Genomic DNA, 22,615 nt, shown 5'->3' on the forward strand with positions numbered 1-22,615 from the left:
GAGAGGGGCTGCTTAGGAGCATGAGGGGTCTCCCCGTTTGCTGGGCTAGTGCCTGGCCTAGAACAACAGAACCCCACTTCTGAGCGGGGCCTGGTACAAACAGGCGCGGGGGTGCTCCTTGGAATGGCTTCCTTGGGGCACCCGGGGTGGAAAGTCCCAGGTATAAGCTCCGGAGCAGCCTGCACGGGCACCGCCAAGCACAGCCCCAGCCTGCTCCGACTGCCCGGCCGGCATGCGGAAGGGCGCGGCGGAGCAGGGCCAAGGATGGAGGAGAAATAGGTTCTAACCACTGCTCCCCACCTCGGACCATGGGAGAGATGTGGACAGGCAGGACTGGGTGGAGGGGACAGAGCCGAAATACCATGGTGTGGCTGGGCTGGAGTTAGACACGCTCAGCCTGGTCCGAGTCCCAGTTCTGGGTTCTAACCACTAGGCAATGCTGCCTCCCTAAATAGCAACCTGTTTTACAACACCCCCTCCCCCAGCACTGGGAGAGCAGGTGGGGTGCTGGGGTCACTGAGGATCCTGGTGCGGCTTTCACCCCACAGACTAATGGGGGCACAGACAGATGTCGCCATTCCTCTGGTTTCAGATTCTCCCTGGTTTCGGTACCACGCTTGGGGGCTGGCGTCAGAGCTCCGTGCCAAGCCTGGAGCAAGTGGAGCTGTGCCAGAGTCTGCAGAGAGCCTGATCCAGTAGCTGCAGGGGGCACAAATGGTGTTTCCATGGGGGTGGACTCCAAGGGTGCTGTGAGCAAGGAGGCAGCTCAGAGACGTGCACGACCCGCCCAGCACAGCACGGGCTTGCCGTGGGAAAAGGGAAGGCAGCCTCCCGGGCCTGCGCTCCCAGCAGCCACGGCAGGCCTGTGCTGTGCTGGGCGGGTCGTGCACGTCTCTGAGCTGCCTCCTTGCTCACAGCACCCTTCGGGGTGCAGCCTGGCCAGTCCCGCCGGGCCTTGCGGACAGGAAAGGGAGCTCCCGGGCAGGAAGACGTAAGGGGGCTGTTTGGGGTTCAGCCAGGGCTGGGGGGCCCCTTGGCACATTTCTCAGGCTGCTGGACTGACTGGGCTCCGGGGAGACGGGACAGTGGCAGGCAGGCTGGTGTCACTCGCTGTCTCCCAGCCACGCCCCAGGCCAGGGGTCACCTGCTGGGGGAGCCCCTCCCCCCAGCACACAGTGAGAATAGGTCCCCCAGGCCTCCCCTGCTGCCACAGCCTACCTGTACCATCTGCATGTTGGCTGCAGGCAGCTGTGTGCAAACATGGGTGTGTTTCCCTGCACAGCTCAGTGTGCACACAGGTACTCGCGAGTGGGTGTGTGTGTGCATACACAGCCGAGTGTATCCGCATGAGTCTTCCGAGCGTGTGTAGCTCTGTGTGTGCATCAGCGTCTGTATGGAGTGTGTGTGTACTGTGAGTGTGAGTCCAGGAATGTGTGTTGTATGGGCTGGGAGGGCAAAGTTGCGAGTGGCAGTGTGTGGGATTGTGTACCTATGCAAGGGTGTGTGTGTGTGTGTGTGTGTGTGTGCAGCGTATGTGAAACTGTGTACCTATGCAAGGTTTGTGTGCAGTGTCTGTGTATCTATGCAGGGTGTGTGTGTGTGAAGTGTGTGTGATTGTATACCTATGCAGGGTATGTGTGTGACTGTATACCTCTGCAGGTTGTATGTGTGCGGTGTGTGTGATTGTGTACCTATGCAGGGTGTGTGTGTGTGATTGTGTATCTATGCAGGGTGTGTGTGCAGGATGTGTGACTGTACCTATGCAAGCTGTGTGTGTGATTGTGTACCTATGCAGGCTGTGTGAGTGCAGGGTGTGTGATTGTGTACCTGTGCAGGCTGTCTGTGTGTGTGCAGTGTGTGTGATTGTTTACCTATTCAGGCTGTGTGTGCAGTGTGTGTGATTGTGTACCTACGCAGGAGGTGTGTGTATGCAATGTGTGTGCAAGTGTATACCTATGCAGGGTGTGTGTGTTTGTATGTGTGTGTACCTATACAGGCTGTGTGTGGGTGTGTTCACAGTGTGTGTGTTTGCATACCTATGCAGGCTGTGTGTGTGCAGGGTGTGTGTGCAGGGTGTGTGTGAACCTATGCTGGCTGTGTATGTGCAGGATGTGTGTTTGTGTACCTATGAAGGCTGTGTGTGTGTGTGTGTATACCTATGCAGGCTGTGTGTGCATGCGTGCGTGTGTGTACCTATGCAGTCTGTGTGTGTGTTTGTGTATGTGTGAGTTTGTACCTAAGCAGGCTGTGTGTGCGCAGTGTGTTTGAGTGTGTACCTATGCAGGCTGTGTGTGTGTGTGTGTGTACGTACCTATACAGGCTGTGTGTGTGTGTGTGTGTGTGTGTGTGTGTGTGTGTGTGTACCTATACAGGCTCTGTGTGTGTACCTATGCAGGCTCTGTGTGTCAGTGTATGAGTGTGTACCTATGCAGGCTGTGTGGGCAGTGTGTGTGTGTGTGTGTGTGTACCTATACAGGGTGTGTGTGTGTGTGTGTGTGTACCTGTGCAGGCTGTGTGTCAGTGTATGAGTGTGTAAATATGCAGGCAGTGTGGGCAGTGTGTGTGTGTGTGTACGTACCTGTGCAAGCTGTGTGTGTGTGTGTGTGTACCTGTGCAGGCTGTGTCAGTGTATGAGTGTGTAAATATGCAAGCAGTGTGGGCAGTGTGTGTGTGTGTACACCTGTGCAGGCTGTGTGTCAGTGTATGAGTGTGTAAATATGCAGGCAGTGTGGGCAGTGTGTGTGTGTGTGTGTGTACCTGTGCAAGCTGTGTGTGTGTGTACCTGTGCAAGCTGTGTGTCAGTGTATGAGTGTGTAAATATGCAAGCAGTGTGGGCAGTGTGTGTGTGTGTGTGTGTGTACCTGTGCAGGCTGTGTGTCAGTGTATGAGTGTGTAAATATGCAGGCAGTGTGGACAGTGTGTGTGTGTGTGTGTGTACCTGTGCAAGCTGTGTGTGTGTGTGTACCTGTGCAAGCTGTGTGTGTGTGTGTGTGTACCTGTGCAGGCTGTGTGTCAGTGTATGAGTGTGTAAATATGCAAGCAGTGTGGGCAGTGTGTGTGTGTGTGTGTGTACCTGTGCAAGCTGTGTGTGTGTGTGTGTGTGTACCTGTGCAGGCTGTGTGTCAGTGTATGAGTGTGTAAATATGCAGGCAGTGTGGACAGTGTGTGTGTGTGTGTGTGTGTGTACCTGTGCAGGCTGTGTGTCAGTGTATGTGTGTAAATATGCAGGCTGTGTGTGGGCAGTGTGTGTGTGTGTGTGTGTGTGTACCTGTGCAAGCTGTGTGTGTGTGTGTACCTGTTCAGGCTGTGTGTCAGTGTATGAGTGTGTAAATATGCAGGCAGTGTGGACAGTGTGTGTGTGTGTGTGTGTACCTGTGCAGGCTGTGTGTCAGTGTATGTGTGTAAATATGCAGGCTGTGTGTGGGCAGTGTGTGTGTGTGTGTGTGTACCTGTGCAAGCTGTGTGTGTGTGTGTACCTGTTCAGGCTGTGTGTCAGTGTATGAGTGTGTAAATATGCAGGCAGTGTGGACAGTGTGTGTGTGTGTGTGTACCTGTGCAGGCTGTGTGTCAGTGTATGTGTGTAAATATGCAGGCTGTGTGTGGGCAGTGTGTGTGTGTGTGAGTGTGTGTACCTGTGCAGGCTGTGTGTCAGTGTATGAGTGTGTAAATATGCAGGCAGTGTGTGTGTGTGTGTGTGTGTGTGCGCGCGCTCCGGCTGGCCCGGGGGCGGACCCGCTGGCAGGAGCCCGCCCATAGCACGGCCCCGGGGCGGGAGCTGCCGGATCCCTCCCCCGGCTCAGCCCACCGCGTCCCGGCCCGTGGTGCCTGGGCAGGTGAGCGGAGCACCCGGCCTGGCGGCTGCGGTGGGTCCCGGCGTGTGGGGCCGAGCGGGGGGGGTTCGGCCCGCGGGGGGCGGTGATGGTTGGAGGGGTGTTTCTAGGGTCGGCCAGGGAGTGTGTCTCGGACGTGGGGCGGCCGGCAGGGGGTGTCTCTGGGTTGGGGGGTGGCAGGCAGGGGGTGTCTCTGGGTTGGGGGGTGGCAGGCAGGGGGTGTCTCTGGGTTCGGGGGGTGGCAGGCAGGGGGTGTCTCTGGGTTGGGGGGTGGCAGGCAGGGGGTGTCTCTGGGTTTGGGGGGTGGCAGGCAGGGGGTGTCTCTGGGTTTGGGGGGTGTTGGCGGGGGGGCGGCAGGCAGGGGGTGTCTCTGGGTTCGGGGGGGTTGGCGGGGGGGGGGTGGCAGGCAGGGGGTGTCTCTGGGTTGGGGGGTGGCAGGCAGGGGGTGTCTCTGGGTTCGGGGGGGTTGGCGGGGGAGGGTGGCAGGCAGGGGGTGTCTCTGGGTTCGGGGGGGTTGGCGGGGGGGGTGGCAGGCAGGGGGTGTCTCTGGGTTTGGGGGGTGTTGGCGAGGGCGGCAGGCAGGGGGTGTCTCTGGGTTCGGGGGTGTTGGCGGGGGCGGCAGGCAGGGGGTGTCTCTGGGTTCGGGGGGGTTGGCGGGGGGGTGGCAGGCAGGGGGTGTCTCTGGGTTCGGGGGAGTTGGCGGGGGGGTGGCAGGCAAGGGGTGTCTCTGGGTTTGGGGGGTGTTGGCGAGGGTGGCAGGCAGGGGGTGTCTCTGGGTTTGGGGGGTGTTGGCGGGGGCGGCAGGCAGGGGGTGTCTCTGGGTTTGGGGGTGTTGGTGGGGGGTGGCAGGCAGGGGGTGTCTCTGGGTTTGGGGGTGTCAGCATGTGAAAACTGGTTTTATGGCCACTGTGCAAGGATCCCCTGTTCCCTGTTCCCGGCACAGTCTCCAGGGCGCGTCCTAAGCTGGGGTGCTCAGGATGGAGCGGTGGGGGGACGGGCAGAGGGGCACGGGGGTCAGACAGAACCGGCCCTGCCCTGCCCTGTGGCTTTTGCGGCCCTTCCACCCACCACGCGTGGAAAACCCACGTTCTGGCTTCTCCGTCTCTCTCCCCACTGCCCGGGCTGGCTCCTGCCCTGTGGGGGGAGGGGGGAGTTTCCGGGATCAGGCCGTGGGTGCAGCTGGCAGCCCCACCCAGCCCCACCCACAGGAAGCGAGGTCCCGCTCCCAGGCCGCGCTGTTTGAAAGGCAGGTTCCCCGGGCCTCTCGGCACGCTGAGGCATGTTGGCAACGGGCCCTGGCAGTGCTGCCCGCCCACGGGGCGCTCGGCGGGCAGGGCGGCCTCTCGGGGCGAGGGGCTTAACTTAGCCCAGCCTCAGGTCCCGCAGAGCGTCGGGGGGTCGCCCGGGGGGAACCGGAGCGGCACCGCTTCCCTGTGCGGACACAGCCCCGTGCCTACCCCGCGGGCACGGCCAGGGCACTTCCGGCGCCTTGGCAGATGGGACCTGAGGCTGCAGCCTGCATAAGGATACGCCCAACCTGCCCACACCCTGCCCCGGGGCCCGGCGCCCGCCCCCAGAGGCGGGAAGCTGGAGCAGCCGGGCTCAAGGTGCTTGGGTAGGGCCGGGGGCTGGGAGTTTTGCCTCTTGCTCGGCTGCAGTGTTTGCTCTGTGCATGGCCAGAGGCCTGCCGCTCCTCAGTCCTTCCCGACAGAGGCTCTGGGGCAGCCTCACAGCCACCTTCCCCACCCCAACTAGATGCAGGGACCCCCTGGAGCCTCCATCCCTGGCTCCACAGCAGGGGCCTGAGCCAGGCAGAGGAACCCACCCGTCCTGGCTCCAGCTGGTGACGGATGGCGGAGGGGCTGCCCGGTGCCTCCCTTCCAAATGGGGTTGGAGCTGGGTTGGGAGGGAGGCCCTGGGGGCAGAACAAGCCATGCTCCAAGGTCAACTCCCCGCTGGAGCAGCTTCCATGGTTCAGGGAGCCAAAGGTGGCAGCTTGTTAAAACCAAGGGCGGAGTGGGGCACACAGGGTGGGGCGGGGCGGGGCAGGATACACAGGGCGGGGAGGGGCACACAGGGTGGGGCGGGGTGGGGCAGGATACACAGGGCGGGGAGGGGCACACAGGATGGGGCGGGGCAGGATACACAGGGGGGGCGGGGCAGAGCACACAGGGCAGGGTGGGGCGGGGAGGGGCAGGGCAGGGCGGGGCAGGGCACACAGGGTGGGGTGGGGCGGGGAGGGGCAGGATACGTGGGGCGGGGCACACAAGGCGGGGTGGGGCGGGGAGGGGCAGGATACGTGGGGCGTGGCATGCAGGGCGGGGTGGGGCAGGGAGAGGCAAGATACACAGGGCGGGGTGGGGCGGGGAGGGGCAGGATACGCAGGGCGGGGTGGGCCAGCATGGGGCAGGATATGCAGGGCGGGATGTGGCATGCAGGGCGGGGAGGGGCAGGATACGCAGGGCGGAGTGGGGCAGGGAGGGACAGGGTACACAAGGCGTGGCATGGCATGCAGGGCGGGGTGGGGCAGGGCAGGACACACTGTGGCCATGCTGGAGAGATCCAGCCAGCACGGGAGGCTGATCCCGGTTGGGGGAGAGGAGCGGCCTGCTTGGAGACAGGGGGGCCGTTGTGCTCCCGGCGGGTGCTCGCCTTGTCCCTGCTGGACCAACGTGGTCTCCCGCTGCATTTCAGCCGCAGAATGGTCGCCCCCGCTCCAGGGGTGCTGGAGCTGCTGAGGGCTGAAGAGTTCGGGTGACTTTGGCACCAGGATCCCGGAGCAGCATTTCCTCCCCTAGCATGGGGCTTTCCTTCCTGGCTTGCCTCTCCCTGGCATCCATGCTCGCTGGAGTGTCTGTCAGCACTTGGCAGTGCCCACCGGTTCCCCATAGCGCTACCCCAAACTTCACTGTCCGGTACGAGCTGCCCAGCTTCGCCGTGGATGGCCCCATCCAGAACCTCCTCGTCTATGAGGACCCCAGTGGAGCAGCCGCCCTCTTTGTGGCCGTGCGGAACAAGATCTACGTGGTGAGCCCCACGCTGGCCATCCTTTCGGTCATCGTCACTGGCCCCGTGGGCAGTGCCCAGTGCCAGATCTGTGCCCAGTGCCAGGAGCCAGAAGGTGACCTGAAGCCTGAAGACACGGACAACGTGGTTCTGGTGCAGGACCCATCGGAACCGTGGCTGTACAGCTGTGGCACTTCCCAGCATGGCCGGTGTTTCCAGCACGACTTGCAGGTCCAAGACGGCCTGGTTGTGGTCAGTGCCACGTACTGTTTGTATGCCGAGGAGAACAGTGCTGCCCAGTGCCCTGACTGCGTGGCCAGCTCCCTGGGGACAAGGGTCCTGGTGACCGAAAGCAGCCGGGTCTCTTACTTCTACATCGCCTCTACCCTCAATAGCAGCATCGCCACACAGTACAGCCCCACGTCAGTGTCTATCCGGAGACCAAAGGCCACGTTGGATGGGTTCTTCCCTCATTTCCATTCCCTCACCGTGCTGCCGGAGTTCCAGGACTCCTACCCCATTGCCTACGTGTACTCCTTCAGCGACCAGGACTTTGTGTACTTCCTGACCGTCCAGAAGGAGAGTCCCGGGGCTGCCTCGTACCACACGCGGCTGGTGCGCCTGAGCAGCACGGAGCACGACGTGCGCCGGTACCGGGAGCTGGTCCTGGACTGCCGCTTCGAGTCCAAGCGCAGGCGGCGGCAGAGCTCGCACAGGGAGCACCGGCACGACGTGATTTTCAACGTGCTGCAGGCGGCCCACGTGGCCCAGCCGGGCCTGAGGCTGGCCCAGGAAATCAGCGTCAATGCCACGGACCTGGTCCTGTTCGGCGCCTTCGCGGAGAGCGAGCCGGGGAGTGCCGTGCCGCGCCAGTACTCGGCGGTGTGCGCCTTTCCCGTGCGCCTCCTCAACCAGGCCATCGCCAATGGCATGGACAAGTGCTGCGGCCTCGCCGAGCGCAAGCTGCTGCGGGGACTCAGCTTCTTCCAGGCTGCCGAGTTCTGCCCACACAACGTGAGTGCGGCGGCCGGGGCATGACGGGCCAGGCGGGCGGGGGAAAGTCGAGTTCTGCTCACACAATGTGAGTGCGGCGGCCGGGGCATGACGGGCTGGATGGGCGGCGGAAAGTCAAGTTCTGCTCACACAACATGAGTGCAGCGGCCGGGGCATGACGGGCCAGGCGGGCAGGGGAAAGTCGAGTTCTGCTCACACAACGTGAGTGCGGCGGCCGGGGCATGACGGGCCAGGCGGGCGGGGGAAAGTCGAGTTCTGCCCACACAATGTGAGTGCGGCGGCCGGGGCATGACGGGCCGGGCGGGCGGGGGAAAGTCGAGTTCTGCCCACACAATGTGAGTGCGGCGGCCGGGGCATGACGGGCCGGGCGGGCGGGGGAAAGTCGAGTTCTGCCCACACAATGTGAGTGCGGCGGCCGGGGCATGACGGGCCAGGCGGGCGGGGGAAAGTCAAGTTCTGCCCACACAATGTGAGTGCGGCGGCCGGGGCATGACGGGCCAGGCGGGCGGGGGAAAGTCGAGTTCTGCCCACACAATGTGAGTGCGGCGGCCGGGGCATGACGGGCCAGGCGGGCGGGGGAAAGTCAAGTTCTGCCCACACAATGTGAGTGCGGCGGCCGGGGCATGACGGGCCAGGCGGGCGGGGGAAAGTCGAGTTCTGCCCACACAATGTGAGTGCGGCGGCCAGGGCATGACGGGCCGGGCGGGCGGGGGAAAGTCGAGTTCTGCCCACACAATGTGAGTGCGGCGGCCGGGGCATGACGGGCCAGGCGGGCGGGGGAAAGTCGAGTTCTGCCCACACAATGTGAGTGCGGCGGCCGGGGCATGACGGGCCAGGCGGGCGGGGGAAAGTCGAGTTCTGCCCACACAACGTGAGTGCGGCGGCCGGGGCATGACGGGCCAGGCGGGCGGGGGAAAGTCGAGTTCTGCCCACACAACGTGAGTGCGGCGGCCGGGGCATGACGGGCCAGGCGGGCGGGGGAAAGTCGAGTTCTGCCCACACAATGTGAGTGCGGTGGCCAGGGCATGACGGGCCGGGCGGGCGGGGGAAAGTCGAGTTCTGCCCACACAATGTGAGTGCGGCGGCCGGGGCATGACGGGCCAGGCGGGCGGGGGAAAGTCGAGTTCTGCCCACACAATGTGAGTGCGGCGGCCGGGGCATGACGGGCTGGATGGGCGGCGGAAAGTCAAGTTCTGCCCACACAACATGAGTGCAGCGGCCGGGGCATGACGGGCCAGGCGGGCAGGGGAAAGTCGAGTTCTGCTCACACAACGTGAGTGCGGCGGCCGGGGCATGACGGGCCAGGCGGGCGGGGGAAAGTCGAGTTCTGCCCACACAATGTGAGTGCGGCGGCCGGGGCATGACGGGGCCGGGCGGGCGGGGGAAAGTCGAGTTCTGCCCACACAATGTGAGTGCGGCGGCCGGGGCATGACGGGCCGGGCGGGCGGGGGAAAGTCGAGTTCTGCCCACACAATGTGAGTGCGGCGGCCGGGGCATGACGGGCCAGGCGGGCGGGGGAAAGTCAAGTTCTGCCCACACAATGTGAGTGCGGCGGCCGGGGCATGACGGGCCAGGCGGGCGGGGGAAAGTCGAGTTCTGCCCACACAATGTGAGTGCGGCGGCCGGGCATGACGGGCCAGGCGGGCGGGGGAAAGTCAAGTTCTGCCCACACAATGTGAGTGCGGCGGCCGGGGCATGACGGGCCAGGCGGGCGGGGGAAAGTCGAGTTCTGCCCACACAATGTGAGTGCGGCGGCCAGGGCATGACGGGCCGGGCGGGCGGGGGAAAGTCGAGTTCTGCCCACACAATGTGAGTGCGGCGGCCGGGGCATGACGGGCCAGGCGGGCGGGGGAAAGTCGAGTTCTGCCCACACAATGTGAGTGCGGCGGCCGGGGCATGACGGGCCAGGCGGGCGGGGGAAAGTCGAGTTCTGCCCACACAACGTGAGTGCGGCGGCCGGGGCATGACGGGCCAGGCGGGCGGGGGAAAGTCGAGTTCTGCCCACACAACGTGAGTGCGGCGGCCGGGGCATGACGGGCCAGGCGGGCGGGGGAAAGTCGAGTTCTGCCCACACAATGTGAGTGCGGTGGCCAGGGCATGACGGGCCGGGCGGGCGGGGGAAAGTCGAGTTCTGCCCACACAATGTGAGTGCGGCGGCCGGGGCATGACGGGCCAGGCGGGCGGGGGAAAGTCGAGTTCTGCCCACACAATGTGAGTGCGGCGGCCGGGGCATGACGGGCTGGATGGGCGGCGGAAAGTCAAGTTCTGCCCACACAACATGAGTGCAGCGGCCGGGGCATGACGGGCCAGGCGGGCAGGGGAAAGTCGAGTTCTGCCCACACAATGTGAGTGCGGCGGCCGGGGCATGACGGGCCAGGCGGGCGGGGGAAAGTCGAGTTCTGCCCACACAATGTGAGTTCGGCGGCCGGGGCATGATGGGCCGGGGCGGGCGGGGGAAAGTCGAGTTCTGCCCACACAATGTGAGTGCGGCGGCCGGGGCATGACGGGCCAGGCGGGCGGGGGAAAGTCAAGTTCTGCCCACACAATGTGAGTGCGGCGGCCGGGGCATGACGGGCCAGGCGGGCGGGGGAAAGTCGAGTTCTGCCCACACAATGTGAGTGCGGTGGCCAGGGCATGACGGGCCGGGCGGGCGGGGGAAAGTCGAGTTCTGCCCACACAATGTGAGTGCGGCGGCCGGGGCATGACGGGCCAGGCGGGCGGGGGAAAGTCGAGTTCTGCCCACACAATGTGAGTGCGGCGGCCGGGGCATGACGGGCCAGGCGGGCGGGGGAAAGTCGAGTTCTGCCCACACAATGTGAGTGCGGTGGCCAGGGCATGACGGGCCGGGCGGGCGGGGGAAAGTCGAGTTCTGCCCACACAATGTGAGTGCGGCGGCCGGGGCATGACGGGCCAGGCGGGCGGGGGAAAGTCGAGTTCTGCCCACACAATGTGAGTGCGGTGGCCAGGGCATGACGGGCCGGGCGGGCGGGGGAAAGTCGAGTTCTGCCCACACAATGTGAGTGCGGCGGCCGGGGCATGATGGGCTGGGTGGGGTAAAGTCGAGCTCTGTCCATACAACATGAGTGTGGTAGGCGGGTGTGGCGCAGCGGGGGGGGGGGGGGGGCTGTCTGCTCTGTGACCCGGGTCCCCCTGCGCTGCGATGGGAGATTCTCACCGACTCTCCCACATGTGGATTAACCCAGACACCCAGCCTCAGCCTCCCAGGGAGAGACAAAGGGAGGGGGGCGGAGACCAGCACCTGGCTGGGGGGCAGGGCTGGGACAGAGTTTTAGTTTCTATCTGGTATCATGGAGGAAGCAGCCTAAGCAAGGGGCTGGGATTTAGGGGCCCAGTCTCACCCATCTCAAGGGGGGCTGAGGCATCTCAGGCCTGGCCCTGTAACCGGATTACATCTGTGCTGTATCCTGGAGAAGCAATAAACTCCTTCTGTTCTACTGGCTGGTGGAGTCTGTCCATGCCACTACGGGGGTGCAGGAGACGGGAAAGCCCAACGCGCCGTCACACTGGTGTCAGGAGTGGGATACCCTGCACCCCGTGGATGGAGCTCCCAGAAGCGAGTGACAAGGTACAGTAGAAGCAAGAGCCGTGAAGCCAGGCGTGCTGGAGACAGAGTGAAGCGGTTCCTGGGAATTGTGGGCGCTGCAGCACTAGACCGGTGAGTCTGCACCGAGGGGACCAGCAGGGAGATGGAGACCTATGTGGATCTGGCCTCCCGCTTGTCGCAATACGGCCGCAAGTGGGTGTCTGGAGTCGGAGCCCAGACCGCAGAGGAGCTGCTCAAGCTGGTCATGATGGAGCAGTTCTATGAAGCGTGCCCACCCAAACTGAGGCTGTGGCTCAAGGACCGAAGTCCGGAGAACCCCAGGAAGCTGGGAGACTGGTGGACGAGTTCACGGAGAGCCGGTCCGGGTGTGAACGGGAGTCCCGGAGAGAGAGGGAATCGCGCAGAGACCGGATCTCGGCTGAGCGACGGAGAGAGTCACCTACGAGGTGAGCCCAAGAGACAAGGACCAGTCGTCTGTGCCCCAGAGAACCAGCCAGGGCCTGGACAGAGCCAGCCCAAGGGGCCGCAGGACCTAACTTGCCATCGCTGTGGGCAAAAAGGCCACAAGAGGGCTCAGTGCACCAGGCACCGAGACCTGGGATTTCCCAGGGTTAGCTGGCTGGGGCTGGAGGAAGGGCAGGCTGCCCCAGAGGCAGGGGCTGGCAGGCAAACCTCAGGTCAGAGCAGGGGGAAGGATGCTCAGTGCCCCTCCCCGGGAGATCTGACCCTCGGGAGGCGGATTTCTCCATGTACCGGGTGGGGGCAGGGCGGCCCCTGCAGAGCGAGTGCCTCGTGCCCCTGCAGGTGGATGACAGGACGGTGACGGGCTACTGGGACACGGGGGCGGAGGTGACGCTGGCCCAGCCCAAGGTCGTAGCCCCAGACCACATGGTACCTAACACTCAGCTGACCCTGAGAGGCATAGATGGGACCCCATTCAAGGTGCCTGTATCCAGGGTGCATCTGAAATGGGGGGCCGAGGGCCCCAAGGAAGTGGGGGTCCATGCACACTTGCCCATGGAGGTGCTGATGGGGGGTGACCTAGAAGAGTGGCCAGATGGACCCCACAGGACCCTGGTCACCACCCGTAGCCAGAGCCAGCGAGGGGCTGGCGACCCTGACCCAGGGGAGGGCTCCCTGCAGGGGGCTCAGGGCCCCATCCCAGGGGACACGGGGTCCAGCCAGGCTGGGACCCCAGACCTAGGCAAAGGTGGGGAACAGGTCCCGATCCCTGCCCCAGCGGCTGAATTCCAGGCGGAGGTGCAGGCAGACCCCTCCTTGCAGAGGCTAAGGGACCAGGCTGGCCTCTGTGCAGCTCAGCCCTGGGGGGAGGTGGCCAGGAGAGATTCCTGTGGGAGCGGGGATTCCTGTTCCGGGAATGGCTCCCCCCCAGGAAGGTGAGGGCAGGGGGGGGTCCAGCGGCAGCTGGTCGTCCCCCAAAGGTATCGCCGCAAGCTGCTGTATTTGGCCCACGACGTCCCCTTTGCGGGCCGCCGGGGGATCCGGAGCACCCGGCTGAGGCTGCTCCTACACTTCTACTGGCCGGGGATATTTGCGGCCGTGCAGCGGTACTGCCGGTCCTGCAACTCCTGCCAGAGGGGCGGGAAGGCCCAAGATGGGAGGAAAGCGGCTTGGGGGCCCCTACCCCACACAGAGGAGCGGTTCTGCAAGGCAGCGTTAGAGATAGTGGGGCCTGTCGGCCAGGTGACCCAATGGGCAACAAATACATCCTGGTAGCCGTGGATACGGCTCCCCACTGCCCCGGGGCCATGGCTCTGCCCTCTAGTGAGGCAGACACGGTGGCAGACGCGCTGCTGGCCCTTTTCAGCAGGGTGGGGTTCCCCCAGGAGTCCTCACGGACCAGGGATCCCACTTCATGTCGGCCCCACTCCGGAGCTTGTGGGAGAAGCTCGGGGCCCCAGCGTTTGGCGCCCGTCAAAGCGGGCTGGTCAGCAGGTTCCAGGGGACCCTAATGCAGATGCTGGAGGCCTTTATGCACCAGCACCCGCAGGACTGGGGCGAGTACCTGCCCCCCTGCTGTCTGCACAGGGGGAGGAGCCCCGAGGGCCTGCCAGGCTCTCCCAGACCGAGCCGGAGTGCGGGAGGGGGCAGGACAGTGGCCAGTGAGTTAGCAAGTTAGCCCCCACTACGTCACACCGGGTCCTGCAGGGCATCGCCGGGCCCGGCCCAAGCCAAAGGGAGCAACAATGTCACCGCTGAGGCTTTCTCGGGCAGGGGCCCGACCTTCCCCAGGTCACAAGCACAGTGACCCTGCTCAGTTCGCTCTTGGAGGGGGGAGAGACGTGACGCGGGGGGGGCTCTCTGCTCTGTGATCCGGGATCCCCCTGCACTGGGCTGTGTGTTTGCCACTGACTCCCCCACGTGTGGATTGGCCCAGACACCCAGTCCCAGCATGGGCAGGTAACAAGGTGGGCGAAGGGCGGCGTGTCGGTGTAGTTAGCGCCGGGGGCTCCCCGCCGGGCACAGCGTGTCGGTGTGGTTAGAGCCGGGGGCTCCCCGCCGGGCACAGCGTGTCGGCGTGGTTAGGGCCGGGGGCTCCCCGCCGGGCGCAGCGTGTCGGCATGGTTAGAGCCGGGGGCTCCCCGCCGGGCGCAGCATGTCGGCGTGGTTAGCACCGGGGTTTCCCCGCCGGGCACAGCATGTCGGCGTGGTTAGAGCCGGGGGCTCCCCTCAGGGCGCGGCAGGTCGGCGTGGTTAGGGCCGGGGGCTCCCCGCCGGGCGCGGCGTGTCGGCGTGGTTAGGGCTGGGGGCTCCCCGCAGGGCACGGCGGGTAGGCGTGGTTAGGGCCGGGGGCTCCCCGCCGGGCGCGGCGTGTCGGCGTGGTTAGAGCCGGGGGCTCCCCACCGGGTGCAGCGTGTCGGTGTGGTTAGGGCTGGGGGCTCCCCGCAGGGCACGGCGGGTAGGCGTGGTTAGGGCCGGGGGCTCCCCGCCGGGCGCGGCGTGTCGGCGTGGTTAGAGCCGGGGGCTCCCCGCCGGGCGCAGCATGTCGGCGTGGTTAGAGCCGGGGGCTCCCCTCAGGGCGCGGCAGGTCAGCGTGGTTAGGGCCGGGGGCTCCCCGCCGGGCGCGGCGTGTCGGCGTGGTTAGGGCTGGGGGCTCCCCGCAGGGCACGGCGGGTCGGCGTGGTTAGCGCCGGGGGCTCCCCGCAGGGCGCGGCGGGTCGGCGTGGTTAGCGCCGGGGGCTCCCTGCAGGGCGCGGCGGGTCGGCGTGGTTAGCACTGGGGGCTCCCCGCAGGGCAGCTGCCTTGCTTTCTGTCCCCCAGCCCGAAAGCCTTTCCTCCCGCTGCCCCGCCCCCACCAGCCCAGTTTGGTTCCGTTGCTTTGCCCCGTGATGTGCAGGTGAGGTGGACAACGCGTCCCCCGCATAGGGCAGGCCACTCGCTGCTTGGGCGGGCGGGGGTGGAAATGCCGCATCAGACCCAGCAGGAGAACTGGAGCCCGCCTGCTGGAGCTATGGGCTGCCTTATGGTGCTGGGCACCGTTGGCCCTGCCACGGGACGCATGACTCCCCCAGTGCTGCCATGTGGCCAGCAAGCTGTGCATGAGCTGTGAGCCGGGCTGATCCGCCTCTTCCCATTCTCAATAATCAGCACCCATTTGCCGTGCTCTGCTGCAGGTGGGGGGTTCTGGCGTGCAGTGTGACACTGGGCAGTGCAGTGCTGCAGGTGGGGGGTTCTGGTGTGCAGTGTGACACTGGGCCGTGCAGTGCTGCAGGTGGGGGGTTCTGGCGTGCAGTGTGACACTGGGCAGTGCAGTGCTGCAGGTGGGGGGTTCTGGTGTGCAGTGTGACACTGGGCTGTGCAGTGCTGCAGGTGGGGGGTTCTGGTGTGCAGTGTGACACTGGGCCGTGCAGTGCTGCAGGTGGGGGGTTCTGGTGTGCAGTGTGACACTGGGCAGTGCAGTGCTGCAGGTGGGGGGTTCTGGTGTGCAGTGTGACACTGGGCTGTGCAGTGCTGCAGGTGGGGGGTTCTGGTGTGCAGTGTGACACTGGGCCGTGCAGTGCTGCGGTTGAGGGGTGTGATGGCGCGTTGGGGTCCCCCGTCTCCTGCACCCCGAAATTGCACAATCAGACTCCACCAGCCAGTAGACTTGAGGGTGGTTTATTGCTCCTCCAGGATACAGCATAGCACAGATGTAATCTGGTTACAGGAACTGGGGCTAAGAGGCCTCAGTGCCCCCTTGAGATGGGGGGATCCGAGCCCCCTCCCCAGTTCCTTCTTCCCTGCTTTCCAGCCAGGAACTAACCCACTCTCCTCCAGCCCTGCCCCCCAGCCAGGGCAGCATTCCACCTTCCTTTGTTCCTCTCCATGGGGGTCAGCTGGCCAAACCAGTTGGGATACCCTCTTTGCATAGTGACTCATCGCTTGTCTGCTGGGTGGTGCTACGGACAGCAGCCAGAGAGTTAGCAGGTTACCCCCCACTACGTCACAGGGGGTTCTGGTGTGCAGTGTGACACTGGGCCGTGCAGTGCTGCAGGTGGGGGGTTCTGGCTTGCAGTGTGACACTGGGCTGTGCTGCAGCTGGAGGGTTCTGGCGTGCAGTGTGACACTGGGCCGTGCAGTGCTGCGGGCGAGGGGTTCTGGCGTGCAGCGTGACATTGGGCCGTGCAGTGCTGCGGCTGGGGGGTTCTGGCATGCAATGTGACACTGGGCCGTGCAGTGCTGTGGCTGGGGGGGTTCTAGTGTGCAGTGTGACATTGGGCCGTGCAGTGCTGCAGCTGGGGGGTTCTGGTGTGCAGTGTGACACTGGGCCGTGCAGTGCTGCGGCTGGGGGGTGCTGATGTGCAGTGTGACACTGGGCCGTGCAGTGCTGCGGCTGGGGGGTGCTGACGTGCAGTGTGACACTAGGCCGTGCAGTGCTTCGGTTGGGGGGTTCTGGCGTGCAGTGTGACACTGGGCCATGCAGTGCTGCGGCTGGGGGGTGCTGATGTGCAGTGCTGCGGCTGGGGGGTGCTGACGTGCAGTGTGACACTGGGCCGTGCAGTGCTGCGGCTGGGGGGGGTGCTGACGTGCAGTGTAACACTGGGCCGTGCAGTGCTGCGGCTGGGGGGTTCTGGCGTGCAGTGTGACACTGGGCTGTGCAGTGCTGCGGCTGGGGGGGTTCTGGTGTGCAGTGTGACACTGGGCCGTGCAGTGCTGCAGCTGGGGGCGTTCTGGCGTGCAGTGTGACATTGGGCCATGCAGTGCTGCAGTTGGGGGGTTCTGGCGTGCAGTGTGACACTGGGCCATGCAGTGCTGCAGTTGGGGGGTTCTGGTGTGCAGTGTGATACTGGGCCGTGCAGTGCTGCGGCTGGGGGGTTCTGGCGTGCAGTGTGACACTGGGCCGTGCAGTGCTGCGGCTGGGGGGTGCTGACGTGCAGTGTGACATTGGGCCGTGCAGTGTTGCGGTTGGGGGGTTCTGGCATGCAATGTGACACTGGTCAGTGCAGTGCTGCAGCTGGGGGGTTCTGGCATTCAGTGTGACACTGGGCCGTGCAGTGCTGCGGCTGGGGGGGTTCTGGTGTGCAGTGTGACACTGGGCCGTGCAGTGCTGCAGCTGGGGGCGTTCTGGCGTTCAGTGTGTCACTGGGCTGTGCAGTGCTGCGGCTGGGGGGGTTCTGGCGTGCAGTGTGACATTGGGCCATGCAGTGCTGCAGCTGGGGGGGTTCTGGCGTGCAGTGTGACATTGGGCCATGCAGTGCTGCAGTTGGGGGGTTCTGGCGTGCAGTGTGACACTGGGCCGTGCAGTGCTGCGGCTGGGGGGGTTCTGGCGTGCAGTGTGACATTGGGCCATGCAGTGCTGCAGTTGGGGGGTTCTGGCGTGCAGTGTGACACTGGGCCGTGCAGTGCTGCAGTTGGGGGGTTCTGGCGTGCAGTGTGACATTGGGCCATGCAGTGCTACAGTTGGGGGGTTCTGGTGTGCAGTGTGATACTGGGCCGTGCAGTGCTGCGGCTGGGGGGTTCTGGCGTGCAGGAGCCCCTGGCTGGAGGGAGCAGGGAGCACAGACTGTGCTGGCCGCCTGTTTGCACAAGGAAAACAAACAGTGCTGGCTGCTGGGTGCTGCCTCTGGAATGTGGTGGCTGCCGGGGGTTGGGCAACACCCGTGAGTCATTCCCCTTGCTACAGGCGGGTCCGGCAGCTGCAGGGCGGGTGGCCTAGGAAAGCCCCGCTCCCTCCGCACAGGAAGCCGAGCCTGCCTGGCCGTTGGGCAGAGTAAGGGAGGGGCCTTGGGACCAGCTTGGTCCTGGTCCCGTCCCGCCCCCTGGCCACGGCGCAGTGCACAAAGGCTGGCATGTGGCCAGGGGCCTGGCATGCCCCACTGGATAGGACAGGAGCAGCCTCAGGCAGCTCCCCCCCATGCAGTCCCTCTCTGGCCTGGCTGCCTCAGTACCCCTGGCCTCGCCACACTCTCTGAGCGCCCTCGTGGCCCATGGGTGGTGCTCAGGCAGTGAGCCAGGAACCATGGCCTGGCAAAACTGGGGGAGCAGGGCCACGCTCCTGGTGCAGGGCAGAAGGGGCACAGGGGGGAGGGAGGGAGGCCGGCGCGGGGCAGAGGGGCCAGTGAGGGGCAGTGTGGGTGTGGAGGGAGGGAGGGAGGCCGGCATGGGGCAGAGGGGCCAGTGAGGGGCAGTGTGGGTGTGGAGGGAGGGAGGGAGGCCGGCGTGGGGCAGAGGGGCCAGTGAGAGGCAGTGTGGGTGTGGAGGGAGGGAGGCCGGCGTGGGGCAGAGAGGCCAGTGAGGGGCAGTGTGGGTGTGGAGGGAGGGAGGCCGGCGCGGGGCAGAGGGGCCAGTGAGGGGCAGTGTGGGTGTGGAGGGAGGGAGGGAGGGAGGCCGGCGCGGGGCAGAGGGGCCAGTGAGGGGCAGTGTGGGTGTGGAGGGAGGGAGGGAGGCCGGCGCGGGGCAGAGGGGCCAGTGAGGGGCAGTGTGGGTGTGGAGGGAGGGAGGGAGGCCGGCGCGGGGCAGAGGGGCCAGTGAGGGGCAGTGTGGGTGTGGAGGGAGGGAGGGAGGCCGGCGTGGGGCAGAGGGGCCAGTGAGGGGCAGTGTGGGTGTGGAGGGAGGGAGGCCGGCGTGGGGCAGAGGGGCCAGTGAGGGGCAGTGTGGGTGTGGAGGGAGGGAGGGAGGTCGGCGCGGGGCAGAGGGGCCAGTGAGGGGCAGTGTGGGTGTGGAGGGAGGGAGGGAGGGAGGGAGGCCGGCGCGGGGCAGAGGGGCCAGTGAGGGGCAGTGTGGGTGTGGAGGGAGGGAGGGAGGGAGGCCGGCGTGGGGCAGAGGGGCCAGTGAGGGGCAGTGTGGGTGTGGAGGGAGGGAGGACGGCATGGGGCAGAGGGGCCAGTGTGGGAGGCCCCACCCCCGCCCCCAGTCCACAGCCAGACGTGGGGTAGGAGGGTTATCAGTTCTCCGAGACCCAGTGCAGCGCGGCCTCGACGTTGCCCCAGGTGCTGGGGCCGAGCCTTAGTTCTCTGGGGGGAAGGGTTCACTGGCCCCCGCCCTGCCCCCCAGGCAAGGGCGGGAAGGGAGACAGGCCAGTCGGGGGCCTGCTTGGCACAGCCCCAAGCACCCAGCAGCTGGAGCCTCAGGCCTGGGGGGGGGAGCAGGCTGGAGGCTCTTCCCCCCCTCACAAAGCTCCCCCCTTGCTGGCAGCCAGGCGCTGGGGTCCAGGGCTCTGGGCTGAGTGCAGAGGGCAGGAGCCAGGCGGGGCCCTTGGGAGAGGCAGGGAGCTGAGTGGGAGCGTGGGGGGGGGCCAGGCTGGAGCTGCGGGGTTGGGGGAGGCTGGGGCTGGAGGGGGTGGGGCCATGGGGAGAGGCGCCTGAGGGGTGGAGAGGGCTGGGCTGGGGACAGGGCGGCCTGGGGGAAGCAGCAGAAGAGTCTGGCTCCTTGCCAGCCCCGGGATCGGAAGCGTCTCCCCGCCGCCAGCGCCGAGCAGAGCGTGCCGCGCCCCCTGCCGGGGAGGGTGCCAGCCTACTAGTGCTGCGGGGCAGGGTCTGTGCGGCGCGTCTCCCCTGCGGGCTCAGGCCGATGCCGCGAGACGCGCTGGCCCCTTGTGCGGGAAGCCGGACGCTGGTCCTGCAGTGAACGCCCGCCCCTCACGGCCCAGCGCTGCGGAACCTCCCACCCCGGGTTCTCTGGGCGCCGTGCTCCGACGATGGGCGTGCTGGTGACGGCCCCCTCCCTCCCCGGAGCATCCTTCCCCAGGCTCCGGGCAGCAGCTGGGCGCTGTGCAGATGCAGATGTGCGGGGGAGCGCCCTGTCCGGGCGGGAGGAGAGAGGTGTGACCTCTGCCCTGCAGGCTGTGGGGCAGGGCTCAGGAGGCACCGCCCTTTGCCCTGCGGGGGCCATGCTTGAGGGGAGCCGGCATGGGCCGGAGGGCGTCCGTCTGGCTGTGGGGGGGCCAGGCCAAGGGGGGAATTCTTGGGTCGCCCTGGCTCAAGCCCCGGGCTGCCAGCCAAGTGACAGGGCTGGGCCAGACTCCGATGTGTAGCTCGGCCCTGGTCTCGGCCGGCTCCCTCGCCCCCCTTGCCTGGAGCCCCCCGGGGAGCCGGGCCATGGCAGGCAGGGAAATCGGGGCTGGGGCTGGTGCACAGGGAGGCAGCTCCCCAGGTGGGACAGCAGCTGTGTCCTTGTCTCCGGGGCCGCTGGCTGCAGGCCGGAGGGGGCTTTGCTTCCTGGGACCTGCCCCCGGGCGCCCAGGTGCAGTTGCCCAGGGCTCTTCCGGCCGCCGCTGAGCACGCTGGCCGGGGGCCTGGAGGGAAGGCTGTGCCGGGTCCCATGGGCCTGCCTGTGGGGCCGGATGGAGACGGGTTTCCGAGGGTGCTGCTGTGGGATTTGGCCGGTGCCCTGATCGTCCGCGTCCTTCAGGGGCCTGGGCTGCAGCTCGGGGCTGTTTGGCTGCCCACGGGGGCTGACGGATGGGTTGGATCACAGACTCCCCCTTGGGTTGTCCCCGGGTGCTCATCGTGCCACTGCGGCTGCCTTCCTGCCCTGTGGGGCTCCCCACCACCCTCTCCTGCTGGGCCAGGAGCTCTGGCCTCCCCCAGCCACTGCCCAGAGACGGGGTCCCAGACCCCCAGCAGAGTGACACAGACACTGATAACAGCTCAGCTGCGGGAGGACCCGGCTCTAGGGGCTCAGAACGCAGGAAGCCAAGCCCCAAAAGGGACCAAACCCCAAACAATCCCTCTTTCCCCACATCCAAGTGTTACACCGTGACAGCTCCTAAGGCCCGTTCTGCCCCCGCTGTCTGTGGGGGAGAGAGATGCGCAGTGGGTGTTCCCCGCTGAAGGCCCGGTTAGCTCCGCTGGGCGCTGTGTGTATGAAGTACAGACAGTAGGATGATGTGGCTGCAGGCGAGGACAGGCGGAGCAAAGCGATGAGCCCCGCACTTGGCTAGTTCCAGCCCATGTTGCTACAATCCCGTACAAATCCCGTGCAAATCCCGTACAAATCCCGTGCAAATCTCGTACAAATCCCGTACAAATCCCGTGCAAATCTCGTGCAAATCTCGTGCAAATCCCGTACAAATCTCGTGCAAATCTCATGCAAATCCCGTACAAATCTCGTGCAAATCTCATGCAAATCCCGTACAAATCTCGTGCAAATCTCATGCAAATCCCGACCTTCAGCAGCCGTGCCGGCCTCAGTCACTTTCACTCTGAGTTGCTTTGCGCTGTCTTGGGTCTGCAGCGGCTCCCAAGTGCTTCGGATCCCCTTCGGGTGGGCCAGAGCCCCACGGCCCTGGCTTCCCATTGCTGATGAAGACCTCCCCACGGCGGGTCCTTTGGTTGGGTTGGAGGTGACTCCGCACAGGGGCACGGACATGTGGCTCTGCAGGGCCAAGTGTAGTTTGGGTGGATGGGACAGGAGGGACGGACCCACCCTCCTCCAGGGCAGGGTCTTGTCTGGCGCAGGGGGCGGATGCTGTGTGCTGCCTTGGGGCAGGGGCCGGGGAGCTGACGCTTTGCGCGGGGGGCAGAGGAGCTGACGCATTGCGCTGCCCCAGGTGAATCTCTCGTCTCCGGTGACGAACACCGGCTGCTGGAACACGCCCACGCTGGTCCCCCCGGCGCCCTACAAGGTGGACATGTTCAATGGGCGCCTGGCCGGCGTCCTGCTCACCTCCATCCACGTGACGGCCCTGGGCGAGGTGGCGGTGGCTCACCTGGGCACGGCGGAGGGGCGCATCATGCAGGTAGGCGCGGCTGTGCCCATCCCCAGTCCCAGGGCAGGGGGCCCGGGGCCCACGTGGCCAGAATGCAACTTAGGCCTCCAGGCCCAGTGAACAGCCGGGGGGGGGGGGGGGGGGGCCGCTGGAAGGGGAGCCATTCGCCCAGTGCCGGGGCTCCCTGCTTTGAACTGGGCACAGTCTGGCCAGGCGTCGGGGCAGCCAGCAGAGCCTCAGACCCTGGGCACTTCGCCCGGCCCTGCTCCAGTCCCACGGGGGACGTCCCTCCGGGGTTTGTGCTGGCTGGGCCTGGGCAGCCCTGGGACTCTGCCGGCACCGCGGAGCCCCCTTCCCTGGCACGGCCCATGCCCTGCCCTGGGATCCTGCCGGCACCGCGGAGCCCCCTTCCCTGGCACGGCCCACACCCTGCCCTGCCCTGGGGTCCTGCCGGCACCGCGGAGCCCCCTTCTCTGGCACGGCCCACACCCTGCCCTGCCCTGGGACTCTGCCGGCACCACGGAGCCCCCTTCCCTGGCACGGGCCACACCCTGCCCTGCCCTGGGGCCCTGCCGGCACCGCGGAGCCCCCTTCCCTGGCACGGCCCACACCCTGCCCTGCCCTGGGGCCCTGCCGGCACCGCGGAGCCCCCTTCTCTGGCACGGCCCACGCCCTGCCCTGCCCTGGGGCCCTGCCGGCACCGCGGAGCCCCCTTCCCTGGCACGGCCCACGCCCTGACCCGCCCAGTGCAAGGTGCTGTCCTGTGGCCGGCTCGCTGACCATGGCCGCTGCCCGCAGGTGGTGCTCCAGCGCTCTAGCTCCTGCACCGTCACCTTGGCCAACTTCTCGCTGGGCACAGCCCCGGTGCGGCAGGAGGTCGGCCGGCTGGGGGACTCGCTGCTCTTCGCCACGGGCAACAAGGTGAGATGGGGGACTGGGGCTTCCCCTTTGCCCAGCTTGCCCCGGCCCCACATGGCAGCGGAGCCGTGGGGCGCGGGCAGGGGGCTGCTCGTTGGTTTCCTCGCAGGCGGGTCTCTGGGGCGGTGCTGT

The 22,615-nt window shown here is 66.2% G+C and overlaps 1 protein-coding gene across 1 annotated transcript in view; it reads left to right on the forward strand.

Annotated features, from left to right (window-relative positions):
• Positions 1–3,776: 3,776 nt before the first annotated feature.
• MST1R (macrophage stimulating 1 receptor) overlaps positions 3,777–22,615 on the forward strand; it is a 37,128-nt gene continuing 18,289 nt past the window's right edge. The window contains 4 exon segments of the mRNA XM_075939561.1: positions 3,777–3,863; positions 6,525–7,850; positions 21,407–21,595; positions 22,364–22,486. Of these exon segments, the coding sequence (XP_075795676.1) occupies positions 6,630–7,850; positions 21,407–21,595; positions 22,364–22,486 (1,533 nt within the window). The 5' untranslated portion in view covers positions 3,777–3,863; positions 6,525–6,629.

This window comes from Pelodiscus sinensis, chromosome 11 (genome assembly GCF_049634645.1).
Source record: "Pelodiscus sinensis isolate JC-2024 chromosome 11, ASM4963464v1, whole genome shotgun sequence".
Classification (NCBI taxonomy): Eukaryota; Metazoa; Chordata; order Testudines; family Trionychidae; genus Pelodiscus; species Pelodiscus sinensis.